The sequence below is a fragment of the Cyprinodon variegatus genome, unplaced genomic scaffold (genome assembly GCF_000732505.1).
Source record: "Cyprinodon variegatus isolate N-32 unplaced genomic scaffold, C_variegatus-1.0 Scaffold203, whole genome shotgun sequence".
NCBI classification, from domain to species: domain Eukaryota; kingdom Metazoa; phylum Chordata; class Actinopteri; order Cyprinodontiformes; family Cyprinodontidae; genus Cyprinodon; species Cyprinodon variegatus.
This window is the reverse complement of record NW_015150656.1, coordinates 489,266-503,441: the sequence shown is the minus strand read 5'-3', so window position 1 is coordinate 503,441 and position 14,176 is coordinate 489,266. Positions and strand designations below refer to the sequence as shown.

The following is a 14,176-nucleotide window of genomic DNA, read 5'->3' as shown; positions in this document are numbered from 1 at the left end:
AAAGTGAACTTCATGTGAACCTGGACCTTAACATTGGACCACTGCCTCACCTCGACCCCTATGGTGCACAGTTCCTTTACAGCAGAGACCCTCTGCTTAACTCGTTTCCCCATATCTCAGTGTTTGAGACATTAGTGATTCTGTCACCGAAGCTTTTGAACGTTGATTGTTAAAGTTGGTATTTTTCCAGACACAAACATTCAGTCAAGTTTCACCTGTTAGATTATAAATTTAGATAAACCAGAGCTGCAGCTCTACCCAAGAGAGAGATGAGCTACTGGGTTTAGGGTCATACTGCCCTCTTGTGGATATAACCAGAAATCCAGCCATTTTATTAATTTATAAACTTTAATTTGCCACTAGATGGAGCTCTTTCTTTAATGGCTTTCAAAGGCAGTCCTAATGAATCATGGTAAAACTGTATTCTGACCAGTTATCAGTGCTGACCACATACATGTGATGTTGTAACAAAGATGGAGAGAAAATAACCTAATATTGTAGATAAATAAAGACCAGAAGTTAATTAACTAAAATTAGCACATCCATGTTTGAACTTACCCATGCTGTCAGGTTCTGTCTCCAGTGGATGGTCACTGTAAAAACCTGGTTAGAAGGCACACAGAGGGAGAATAACTGTTAGATATTATGCATATAATCCAGTTTAATTGTTAAATTCAGTTTAAAAAATTTAGACCATCTCCTTTAGCTGCTTCATGCTGACTGAAAGAAACCTACAGAAGTGTGAAACAGATATTCCATGAGCTGTTCAAGGAAACAAATGGAACTGGGTTATATGGAGAGTGAAGGAGGTGATGTGCTGGAATGACAGGAATCTGGCTTTCTTTCCCAAAATATATAAACTATTTTAGCATCAGAAGGAATAATTACAGCTCTTTTTTAAGAAAAGGAAAAACAGCAAGTTAATTTTATAAATTTAAGGTTTAACTCCCTTTAAAGCAAACTTCGAATGCAAAGTAAATCTAAATGAAAAAACTACACAGGAAAATATGCAGTTTGTCAGATTAACTAATTCCAACTAAAAGGTGCTAGAAGAGTTTGTTGGATTCGGTTCTCAATTTCTTACGCTTTAAACAGAATATTTGATTTACGCAGCTGTGCTTTTCAAGTTAAATTTGTTTTCTGGTTTGCAGAAATGCTGAATAATATACATATACATCAAACATGTGGCTATGACAAAGGTGTTATCCCTCTTTTATTTTGAACAACCATAAAGCAGCTTGAGAAGTTTTTACATGTAAAGTCTGTTTTATCATCTGTAAAGAAGACCATATGTAATTTATGAACCCTGGTCCCAGAGGCACACTGCCCTGCATGTTAAGGGTATTTCCAAACTTCCACACACCTGATATAAACCGATAGGTTAACCAGCTCTACTGAACTAAAATCATCTGAATCAAGTGTGTTGAAGCAGATAAACATCTAAAACATGCAGGGCGGTGAGCCTTGAGGAGTTAAAAAATAAATAAATACTGGCTTATGCAATATTTTTTGCCCCATTTTAAGCAAGTTCAACTGTACCAAGTCATTGAGAAACTAAAGAATAAGGCCAGTCAAAGATTCCCAGCCTGGGCTGGGAATCTGGACAACTTTATTCCCATTAATCCATTACAGAAAAAAAACCTCCGGTGGTGAGGAGGTTGCAGAGCGAGAACAAAAGTCACTGTGCTTTTGCCATTGCAGAGAGGTGAACTGAAAAATACTACTAAAAATGCTGCTGTGCTCTATTTGTCCATGAAGAAAACATTGCAAAGAAGTTTTAGTAATCAAAATAACAAGTTTGAGGCGATATTTAATCTGCAAAAATATATATATATTCTTCTGGCGCCAAAACCCACAGAACTGAAGCTGGTTTAGTGAATTAACCTCCACAAAAAGGTGGAGTTGCTTTTTACTACTTGACACAAAGCCATCACTCTATGCATGCCCAAAGTCAGTCCTAATGGGCCACTGTTCTGGAAAAGGAACATTTTGAAAGACAAAATATAAATATGATAACTTATAACCAGGCTAAACAGCATAATGAACCTAAGATTTAGATGCTGTCAACATGCAGACCATGAAGGAATCTGAACAATATTAGTGAGATTCCCCCTCCTTTTTAATAATTAGCAGCTTTATTTAGCTTAAGGAGGCTGAAGCAAGTGTGCAGAGATAAGCCCCAATGAAAATGTCCCAAGTTAAATTACATGTTATTAAAAATATAACATATATACATATGTTGTTTGAGCCAAATGATGAAACAGAACACATTTAATCACTTTATTCAGAAATAAGGGCTGTCCTTTACGTAAGGCCGTCCTACATGCTCGTCCCGTTAGCTATATTTACTACACATGCGCACTTTCAGGTGTATATCTGTAGTGAGCTACGGTTTCAGACAGTCATTGAAGCTCACCTTAATCACCGCGGTTATTTGAAAATGGCCGAGGGTCATAAGAGAAAAAGTGTCTATGAAGTGTATGAAAAAAAAAGGCTTCAAAAGAGGCAGATATATCCCATAATGCTTTGCATGGAGGGCTCTCCTCGCAAAGCATTGTGGGATTTGCTGTCACAGCGGCCCACTGTCTTCATAGGCTGTCGCTACCCGACAGCAACGACCAATAACAAAGATGGCGCAGGCACCACGCGGTGGAGGAGTTTTATGACTAACGGGGAGCAAAGAGTAGTGATCATCTGTCCAAACGGTCAGTTAACTGAGTTCACTATTAAGTCCACTATATAGTCCTCGCTCTATATAATGATTGAGGAATTTAGAGGTTAGAGCGGACATTTGTACATAGTAAGCTTGTATGAGCTATGAGAACGGCAACTCTTAAACAGAGCGTGCACGAAGAGAAATGAGCTTGTGCACGCTCTCCCAAGCGTTTAATAGACGTTCCCTCTCCGGAGCGGGGGTCTAAGCGGGGGTTTAATGGAGAGCGCGGGTCGTTTCAAAAATTCGCGAAAATTCTCCACTATACCTTTAACTAGGACTGCAACTAAGGACTATTTGCAAATTGATTAATCTATCGATTATTTTTTTCCAATTATTAATCGGACAACCAAAGGATCCTTAAAGAAGATTCTGTAAAGAGATCTAATAGAAAGAGCAGATATACAAGTGCATGCCTCCATGTCTGAGGTCATTAGAATATCATTAGTGACTTCAACCAGTGCCGTTTTGGTTGTATGATGAGCCCTAAAACCTCATTGGTCCTTATGGTGCAAATGTTTACATTTTATTACCAGTTATTTTGCCAAGATTTTTTTTCAGAAAAGGAAGATTATATCTTTTGGTTTTCCCCTTTCAGGAGTCCCCATACAGAACCATTTGTCTCCATCTTATCGTCTGCATCTTTTTCTGTCAGACCAACTACGTTCATGTCCTCTTTGATTCCATCCGTAAATCTCTTCCTTTATCTTTCTGTAGACCTGCTGACTAGCAGATCCGGCCCTTAACATCCTTCTTCCAACGTACTTTCAAAGTCTAAACCACCTCCATCCATATAATCTTCATTGTAACTCCCAAATAGAACCTCAACATCATCTCAGTAAGAAAGATTAGATAAAAGTTTAGTCATTTGGATTGAGAGAATGTTTTGTAATAACACTTATAAAAGCATGTGGTACATATCTCAGTACTAGGGATAGATCAATCATCTAAAACTGGGGAGGGGATCAGAGTTAAACAAAGAAATACTTGCCTAAATAATAAACAGGTTGCTCTGGTGTAAGCAAACAGAACTGATAAAGACTTCCAGATAGTAATCAAGACATCTTCAAAATTTAAGCCTGTTTTGTGGCTGCAATGACCAGGATGACTGAAAATGAACACAGACGTGTTCATTTTTAGGATACGTTTACAAGTGAGGCTTCCAATCGATGGAACACAATTCAAGAGGAACATTTTCCACCTTGTTATCTATTAATTCAAGGAAGGTCATTGTTCTTGTCATTATTTTAGTACCTGTAGTGAATAGTTTTATAGATCATTTCTAAAAATGACCAAAATAAAAAACAGCTTCTGTCGCACTTCTAACTAAAAAACTGGACAGTTTGCCCAATCCATAGTGGCTAATGGACAATAAGCCCAAGGACCACACAGCCAGATTTTCAGTTACCCATCCTGATGTATCATTTGACTCCCATAACTGCAGAACAATCTGTTTTCTTCATATCAGTTACTCTCTTTGTGCCAGAACTTTTATTTTTTACCCGCCCCCCCCCTCCCGCCATCACACGTCCTTTAGCTGTACAGCCATCTGTGCTGCCACCAAGTAGCGGCTTCTCACTTACACAGCGCCCAGCGAGCTACATCATTCATGTTCAGACTGGTGCTGACCACCGGGCAATGGGTGTATTAGTTCCACCAACCTACTCACCTCCCCCGATATGTCAGTGTACCTCCATGCTACCAACAGCTGTAGACCCCTGACCCGACACACGCCAGCTGCACCCCTCCTCCTCCCTAAAGCCAGCCCCACAGTCAACAGCAGCATATGTTCTCCCTGGAGCATACATCAACACACACGTGCCTCGGTTATTCTCCATCTGAACAGACACACACTTATAAAGACATGCAACAATAATGCCACAAGTGCAAATGTCCTTGGGCACCAACTGCTTGTGTATTATGAAGGTGCACAATTCATGAGTTTTATCGTAATTAATCAATTACTGAAATAATCATCAACTATTTTATTATTCAGTTGATAGTTAACTGGAGTATAGAGACTCTAAAACATGCCTTTAGCTGAGAAGTTAATATACTAGAATTGCAAAAATATACAAACATTTTGCATTTAAAATAAAAAAAAAATGCATGTGTCAATATGCTTTTTCCAGAGCTCTTCAAATTGTAAAGTTTGAATTTCCCCTGGTTTTATTTCATTAAAAGTCTTCTTTAAGGAATCTTAGACCATCTGATTATTAACCGAAAAAAGAAATCCACAGATTAATCGCTTTGCAAAATAATCGATAGTTGCAACTCTAGTGGACAGTCTACTTTACTAGAAAAGATCTCATCATCCTGACCTAAATTTACAGGTTATAGAGTGTAGAGCAATGATATCTTTGTATTTTCTGCAGGTCGTCGGTCGGTATAAATGGAAACTGGCATTTTTTTATGAGTTATGAAACGAGAATCTTTTTTTTTTCTGAAGTTACAGAGGATCTTTGCTACCTGAGAGCAGGAGAAACTGAAGAAGCCTTCTACGCATCTCTAGTTTCTTACTGCTTAACGTGAGGATCGCCCTATTCTTCTCTGCTATCCGGTCAGCTCTTAATTAGGGCTGCAACAATGAATACTTTGCAAATTGATTAATCTGTCAATTATTTTTTCATTAATAATCTGATAGCAAAAGCTTCTTTAAAAAATACTTTTTAAGAAATTAAACCAGGTGAAACTAAGAGCTTTCTGCTTGAGGAGTTCTGGATAGAACAAATTGGCAGAATTTTTTTTTTTTTTTATCTTAAATGCAAAAAAAGTTTACATACTTTTTTTTTTATCATTTTGGTATGATTGCTGCTAATCTACACTCCAGTTAACCATTAATCGATTAATACATTTGTTGACGATTATTTCAATAGGCGACTAATTCGATTATTTGTTTCAGCCCTTTTCATAATCAAGTAATTTCTGAGATCAGAGCAAAGTCTTTTTTTTAGTCCATACTCCAATGCTTCAATATTCACAGATAATGGCCCCACAGTAGAAAAGAATGGAGCTCTGGAGTGTGTGGTCTCTGTCACTAATCCTCATGACGGCTTATTGACCGTCATAGCCTGAGGCTGGAAAGGTTTCCAGCAGCAGCCAATACAGCTAGAACCTGCTCCACTGTGGCCCATTGTCTGTTGACAAAGGAAGGCTGCATCTTTAACCTTTCACCTTTAAAACCTTTGCAACCTCCAGCACAATCAGCTCACCATCAAAATAACATACCATCTCCCCCCCCCGCCTCCCTCCTTGTGGACTGGGACATACTATGCAAGATCAGTGAGAGCCATTTACCACGAAATACTTCAACACTGTACCAGTTCATCATCTCTACATATTGTGATGATCTTCCAAGAAGGACTGAACAGAGGTTTATTGCGAATGTAAGATATAAATAGAGCTTATAATGAAGTTACAGATGTTACAACAACAATCTAACTAGTAGATTATAAAGAATCAGCATTTTACAATGTCAGCTTGATTTTTTCCTCCTCTCAGCATAGACTGTAGAGTATTTAGGGGGGGTTAAAGCCTTTTGTCTTTTTCTTCAGGTGAGGGACTAATGATAAAATGAGGATACAATCAGCCTGATTATCTGATGAAACCAGCAGCGACTCTTAAACCACAACTGGACAGCTCCGATCATAAATGTAAAATCCAAATGATTACTATTTACCAGTTACCCCAGAGGCTAATTTGGTTTTTAAAAATAAACCAAAAGACACCAAGAGAAAGAAGACCCCAAATCACTCCAAATAAGGAATGTGTTGCTGAACGGATTTTAACACCACCCTTAAAATCCATTCGGTTTGTAAAGGTAGCAGGAATGCATTTCTTTGACCTTTTGATACCCCCACTGATCTATCCAATTACCATGCATAAGTGCATTAATAGGATATTCTCTGTCCCACTCTGACTAAGCTGCCACATGCTGTTTATAACACACAACAACAAACGACAAATCTAAATCAACTTTAGAGAGCCCAATTTACATGCGTTTTATTGACTGTACAGCATATTTTCCTCTGCTGTCATTTTTTTAAATTAACTTGCAGGAGATTAGGGTCAAACAATTTGTCATTTATTGAAATAATCATAATTTCCAGAAACAATAACCCACCTAGAGCAGAATTTAAGCCAAAACAACTATCTAATAAAAACAGTTTTCATATAAGATAATTAATAAATAAATTGACTATCAAAAAGAACTAATTCGTTTAATTAAAATGGAGCGATAAGTTGTGTCCTTGAAGCCTTTTCATTTCTGATACCATACCGCTATTGCAGTGTTGCGTATTGAACAATACCATATCAACCAGGTATGAAATCAGCACAGATGATACAAATTTATATTCCATTTTGCAGTGTGGAATGTTAGAAAATACTTGATGAGTGGCATAACTCAAACATCATTGGTCAAAAGCAATAGGTATGAGAACAAATGACCCATAATTTATTATCATCCAATCGGTTACACAAACTTTACAACGAAGTGTATATCTAGCGTGCTTATATTGGAGATTTTTTTTTTTTTCAAAATTCAAAACATTTTCTTATTGAGAAAGGTTTACTAAAAGTATTTTTTTATCAATCAAAAAAATAATTGATAAAGTAATTAAGGTCTAAAATAACTAGGGGTGAAACGGTTCACAAAATCCACGGTTCAGTTCACGGTTTTCGGTTCGGTATATGTTGATTGTTAGCCTGACATGTTGGTCGTGTTGCTGTTAGCATAAACAAAACGTGTTGCACAATGCTTGCACACTGTTGCACTTTTATACACAACTTTCTTTCCCCCGTCATCGTAGGTCACTCTAAATGCAAAGTGGTCGCATACAGCAGACCTATAAAGTGCTGCTGGCGCGTCTTCCAACTCCTGTTCTTTCCCACTCGCCATACCCACACAATTCTCCACAACAACTGACTTTTTTCTGCTACACCCGGCTAAGCTTCTTCTTCTTCTTCTTGTTTACTACTGGTGGTAGGCTTTGGTCGCAGTACCGCCACCTTCTGCTCTGGAGTGTACACGCTGAGAAAAAGGAGCAGCGCATGAACCGAACGCAACACACGCAAACCGAACCGAGACAGTCGAACCGAACGGTTCGGACGGTTTTCATAAACCGTTCCATCCCTAAAAATAACTGACTTGCACTTCCACACTGTAAGGAGGATTATTCTGTTTTATTCTAAATGAAGAAAAAATGCAGCCCAAAATATTAATTCTTATAATATAATGCAAATCCTAGAGCAGTGGTTCCGGAACTTTTCTTTTATTTGTGGCCTCCCTTAATTTTTACTGGAATAAACTATATACTTAAGTCCCCAAATTGTACCAAATTCCTGGAAATCTTCCCCACAAGGAAACAGAAACATGGCAACACACACAGATCTTATCCATTTGATCCACTTTATCAGTTTTCTACTGTAATAGTTTAGGATGAACTAATCAAGTTTGGGCTATATATATTAGAGACAGATAAATAGTCTATAGCAGGCCTAGTGTTAACAGTCTATGGAATGGATTCTGCACCACATGCATAAGAGCGGCAGGAGGAGACCATGAAGAGGGAACGTTTTAATCATTGTTTTAAAGTATTTTACTGGGACATTTGAGTTTTCATCATTTAGATATAAAATACTTTTTCATATTAAATAAAAAACACTTAACTGACTAAACAACCAGCCACAATATTGGGTTTAATTAAAACCAAAACAGGAAGCTGTTGCTTGCCAGTGACATCAGCTCCCTGTGCACGGGGAGCGCAATGCTTGACAGATACCAATACAAACAGGTATGTTTCCTAGTTAAGCCAGTTGTAGCAAGGTTAAATCTCTCACATAGCTTTTTATAATGAAGAAACAGTTGAACATGTCTCACACTTTTATCACACGACGAATGACAGTAAAAAACACACAAACTAATTTAATCTTTTGATCAAAACCTTACCGTATTGCCAACATTGTCTTTTGTGTAAATAGTGTAAAGAGGAGAAAGTCAGTGTGAGCCTGTTTGCCTATGTAACAGAAAACAAGGCAACCTGAGTAGAACCATTTTACACATATATCTCCATGTTACAGGTTTTAAATGGCGCTGTTACAGTGACAAAAAAAACACAAAGGTATTAAGTGTCTGATGTAGAACAGAGAATGAAGATGGACCATTACTTTGGGTGAAAAAAGGTCAAAATAACAGGTCTTAGTTGTGTGACATCAGCTCTGCGCTTAATCAATCACTCTTTCCCACTCGCAAGATGGATGAGAGGAAGCAGCGCTACAGATAGATCATTGTTTTCACTGGCAGCAGCAGCAGCAGGACATAATGAATCCCATGCTTGCTGAGAGGTCAGAGTAGAGAGGGTTTCTTTACCCCTTGGGCACCACTTTATCCCCCTGCCCCCTCCAATAAAGACATCCATGCATGACAGTAAGGAGTTTCAGTTTGCTTCAGACAGTCTTGGAGGAACAGATGGGGTTATAACAAAGTGAAGAGGGGAGATGTCGCCGCCAGTAATGCGACCACCTGGCTGTGATAAGACTAAAGCTGGATCAGCTTGTTGTTGTCAAAGCTTAACACTTGTTGAAAAAAGGTTCAAAGACCACTTTTATCTTTCAGTGAAAAAATAAAGTCAGAGAACCTGAGCCAAAAGAAGAATTATGCGGTTAATTTGCATATAAACTTAACGGAAATTGGCTTAAACTAGTGAAGGCAACTTGACAATAAGGGATCAGAAAGTGTTGGTGTGTTGCAGTTCTATGCTTCTGCTCACATGCATAAATTGTACTTTTCCTGGGTCTTTATAATTTAACAAAGGTTGGAGAGAAATGAATCGTTGCTGTTTTTGATGCATATCATAAAAGTATAGAAATTTATCATGAAACCCATTTTCAGTTTCTATCATATCAAATATTATTGCTGACGGCAGCAGAAATATAGTCCTACACATTTAAAGCACACTTCAAGGAAATAGAAACTATTGCATTTTTAAATGCTACTTGCCATTTAGTAGCAAATGCAAAGCAAGCCAACATTTAGCAGGATGTTAACATTCTTAGACTCTTTCTCTGCTTAACTAGTCCGTAGTTTGTCAGATCTAAGGGACAACAGGCCTTGTGTTAGGATTTACTTTGGCAGGTCAGGCAAAAATGATGATAGTTTATGCCTCTGTTAGCATCAGAAGAGTAAAACCCAGTAAAAGCCTAATACAAAAGCTTAGAACCAGTGTTCTTTAACCGAGATAACTGTTGAGTGTAAATGGCATGCATAACTGAAGTGGACCGTGCCAGACACAACCGAACCAAGCTAAACTGGTACTAGTTCATCAGTAGGGCTCGGTGTGGTTCAGTTCAGGCTCGGTTTTCGGATAACAAAGAGCGCATAAGCAGACGATTTCATCTCCTTACAGTCGGCCTCCGTAATTATAAAATTTCAGATATTCATAAAAATACTACCTTCCCTATAGTGCCACATGATTTCCAGTGATGATTCTGCTTAGCAGTGTGATGAACCCCAACGTCTGTCATTGTTTACTGCGTCTGTAAGACCTGATTAGACTATCGTTAGCCGTATCCTATTCCAAAAAGCCGACTCTATCAAGTAAATTCACAAAAGGCTGCCTTCTTCGCCTGACTCTCCGTAAACAACGAAATATTACAATTATAACCAAACTTCCTGTATGTTACGGGCGGTGCCATGTTGATTTGCTTGTTTACCTCTAGAGAGCAGTAGTACCGTAGATCGTCACTAGGATGGTAAATGGTAAATGGCCTGTACTTATATAGTGCCTTTTTTCAAGTCAGACTTGACCAAAGCGCTTTACACTACATTCATTCATTCACCCATTCACGCACGCACTCACACACTGATGGTGGCAAGCTACATTGTAGCCACAGCTGCCCTGGGGCTCTCTGACAGAAGTGGGGCTGCCGTACACTGGCGCCACCGGGCCCTCTGACCACCATAAGTAGACAATGCAGGTGAAGTGTCTTACCCAAGGACACATCGACACTGAAAGTCAGAGCCGGGGCTTGAACAGTCAATCCTTCGATTTCAGGGCAAACTCCTACATCCAACACCACTTTCGGAGGCGAGGAACCGCTCTAGCGTGGTGTGTAAATGGTCGTAAGGAACCAAGCTTGGAGCTGTTAACTGATCAAAGCTCGATCTGACATTAGCAAGCATCGGTTTTCAGAGGGTAGTGGAAGTGGGGTTTAGTTATTAGAGTTGCACAGATCAATTGGCAGTGCTCAGTGCCAGTTATCGTTGAGTTTTTTCCTGAGTGGCCAGACACACATCTTTCTCTTGTACTTGGTGTAGGTTTAGCGGCCAAAAAAGTAACCGGCAACTGTCTCGATATTAAACAGTCTCCCTTCAATCTGATAATAGACCACATTGGACAAGATAATTAAGAAGTTATGGAGTTACTTTAGAGACGAGGCCTCTAAAATAAATCCCGCATTAGAAAACCAAAATATAGGGGAGTACCAGTACAACTTTATAATTTCTAATACAATACTGATATAGCAGCCTTTTTTCATCATTATCTTCATTCTCCTATTCTGCAGAATTTGTAACTTCAATCTCCAACACTATGCTCCCTTTGCTTTTTTCCTAATAGTGGCTTCATCTGGTCTGTTTCTGTTTGGCTGTGACTCCATCCTGGGGAGGGTTGTTGGCTGTGACGCTGCTATCAATGCCTTTGTTTGTGGATGTTGGAGCTTGGCCTGTTTTTCAGTTTAGTCCTGTTTCTCTGACTGTTACTGGCTGGATGTTCTTATCTGCCTGTTTTTGTGTTTCCTGGAAGAGGCCGCCTGTGAAACTGATTGAGCCTGGTTCTGCTGGAAGTTTCTTCCTATTAAAAGAGAGTTTTTCCTCTCCACTATTGCTACAAGCTTGCTTATTGTGAGGGATTGCCTTCAAGTTATTGAGTCGATGCAATCAGCTGGTTTTCTTAGATAGAAAACTTTGAATCAGTTCAACGGCATGATCTGGGTGAATTGTCTCTGTAAATGACTTGAGATGACATGTATTGTGAACTGGCACTATATAATAAACCAAATTGAATTAAATTGAAATTAATTATTTACTGATGCTGATATTGAACAGATACAATGTCAGCATGAATTACACATACTTTTAAGTACCGGTATGTATAATTACCTTGTAGTGTTGGGTGTTTAGCAGGGCTTGAGCAGTGACATTACTCAAAGAACACCAAACAACAACAACGGGTAAAAGAGTGGCGGCCAAGTGGTTGCATAGGGCTTGGAATCCTGAGGTTGTGAGTTTGAAACCCACTCCCATGGACTGCCACTCTGGCTTCCAGAGAAAGACCCGACACTGCTTCCAGGGCACCACACAATGGCAGCCCACTGCTCCTCTAGAGGATAGGTTAAATGCAGAGAATTTATTTTGTTGCTGTTTTCTTGTAAAAAATGTAAGGACAATGACAATAAAGAAAAAAGAAAAAAGAAATCGGTTCGATTAACATTAAAACAGATCCAGATACCCATCTATAAGCATACCAATATTAGAGATTTTATATGCAGGCTGATATAATCTGATGTTAGTTTAGCGGCCGATATCAGATGATATCTGATTGGATTTGATCAGATCGGGACATGCCCACCAAAAATATATCTTATTGGCCAAGTAGGCCTATATCTGCTTTGCTCTAAAGCAGTCTTGTTCATTTTGTACACACAAGTATATACAAAAAGAAATTTGGTTCAGTGGATAGATCTGACTCTCAGGTTACACAGTTGGATCTTTGAGAAAAGAAAACCACATGGAGTAGCAATACATCAAAAATCTGATACCTGGGCCGAGCGTTACAACTGATTTCCGATTCCAATTCAGCTGTTGAATGAACCAACCACATATCATCCCGTGTGTGAAGGCTTCAGCCTTGACATAAGCATGGTTAAAAAGGTCAATTAATGTAAATATAAATGTACTTCATATTATTTATCAACAAACAAAGCATGCATAAGCAGGAAAAAGGAAAAGGAAATAGAAACAACAGCTTCATGTAAAGCAGGTATCAGATCAGTGCATCTTTAATCTTAATCTCACATTTTCCTTATCTTGTGCTGCCTATGTCTTAATCATACCAACAGTTTTACTCTAAAACAAGTTCCTAAGTGACTTGCCAGCAAAAAGGCAACAGCAGTATAGCTTTTCAATTAATAATGTTTAAAAACCGTGAAATCATATAATATGGCCTAGAACAGAAGGAGGGTGCCTCGCCTCCTTGAGCCCTAATGTGAATAAATCTGTTGGTCCTAACAGTTTGTCAAGTCCAGGTTATGATAAAGCAAATTTAAAAACAACTGGTTAGAGAAAAGTTGGCAGGCGATAAGCCATGATAACTAGCTGCATCTCACCACAAAACTAAAAGAAAATCCTGAAATCCAAATTCCAGCAAAAAAAAACTAAGAAAAACTGGAAAATAATAAAAAATTAAAAATTAAAGAAGTTTTGAGCAAAAACAAAATATATAATTTATTATATTTATGCATCCAAATAAGTTTCCTGCCTTTAAGCCAAGAACTGGCAGGCCCCGAGCACACGCTGCTGAATATAAGATTTGACAGATTGTGATGGAACTCAGGGGCTGACTCAACAGGCAGCTCTGCCGTCATTAGTTGACCTCAACATCTGACCCTTGACCTTGTTGTGTAACACAGCACAGCATCACAGATCCACATGTCAGTGCTGTCATACCCTGAGTTTCTGGTCTAAGAAAAGGAAAAAAAAGTGGCCACATGGTGCTACCCTCCCAGAACCAGTCAAGTTCATGGAGCAAAACTGCTTTCCTAGAAGAACTAAGAAAAAAAACCACAACCATATAATCTTCATCATAGAACATAAATTACAGGTTGGAAATGTATAGATTGTCTACGCAAAAATAACCCTAATAATTGATACTTCTATACATGTCTAAGGATGGCAAAGAGTTTATTCAGCTCCCTCAAAAGAAAAAAAAAAATAGAAAAATCTGACAATTAGTTTTTTTTTTAGAGCGAATAGCAGTGGTAAACCTTGAAACAATGACAACTAACATTCATGCTTAAGCTAAACAATCTTAGCAGCAACAATTAATTTAGTCGTCTATGACCATCAAAGATTTCTGTCCGAAATGCTGCCAGTCATTATTTCCCTTTCAAGGTCTCTTAATGGCTGCTTTTTGAACCATATTCATGTCATTTAGCCAAGGATTTGAAACAAAAACAATGATTATTTGGTTGTTTTCGTGCTTTTTCTCAAGAAACTTCTCAAACATGATGTAATCGTACAGAACAAGAAAGGTTGAAACTATGCAAATATGCGCATTATTGTTTCCCAGTAAAGTATCCGAGTATGCAAAAAGTCCAGAATCCAGCTGATCATAATGGTCTTAATTCCAGCTTTTCATCAGATCTTTTTACCTTTATGATAAGCCATCTACCCCCGCCCACCAC

At 38.5% G+C, this 14,176-nt stretch overlaps 1 protein-coding gene across 1 annotated transcript in view; it reads right to left on the bottom strand.

The window, feature by feature from the left end:
- The window catches only part of nr6a1 (nuclear receptor subfamily 6 group A member 1), a 145,031-nt gene that overhangs the window by 121,344 nt on the left and 9,511 nt on the right, over positions 1-14,176 (bottom strand). The window contains exon 2 of the mRNA XM_015379919.1: positions 559-603. Coding sequence (XP_015235405.1) covers positions 559-603 — 45 coding nt within the window. The remainder of the gene's footprint in view (positions 1-558; positions 604-14,176) is intronic.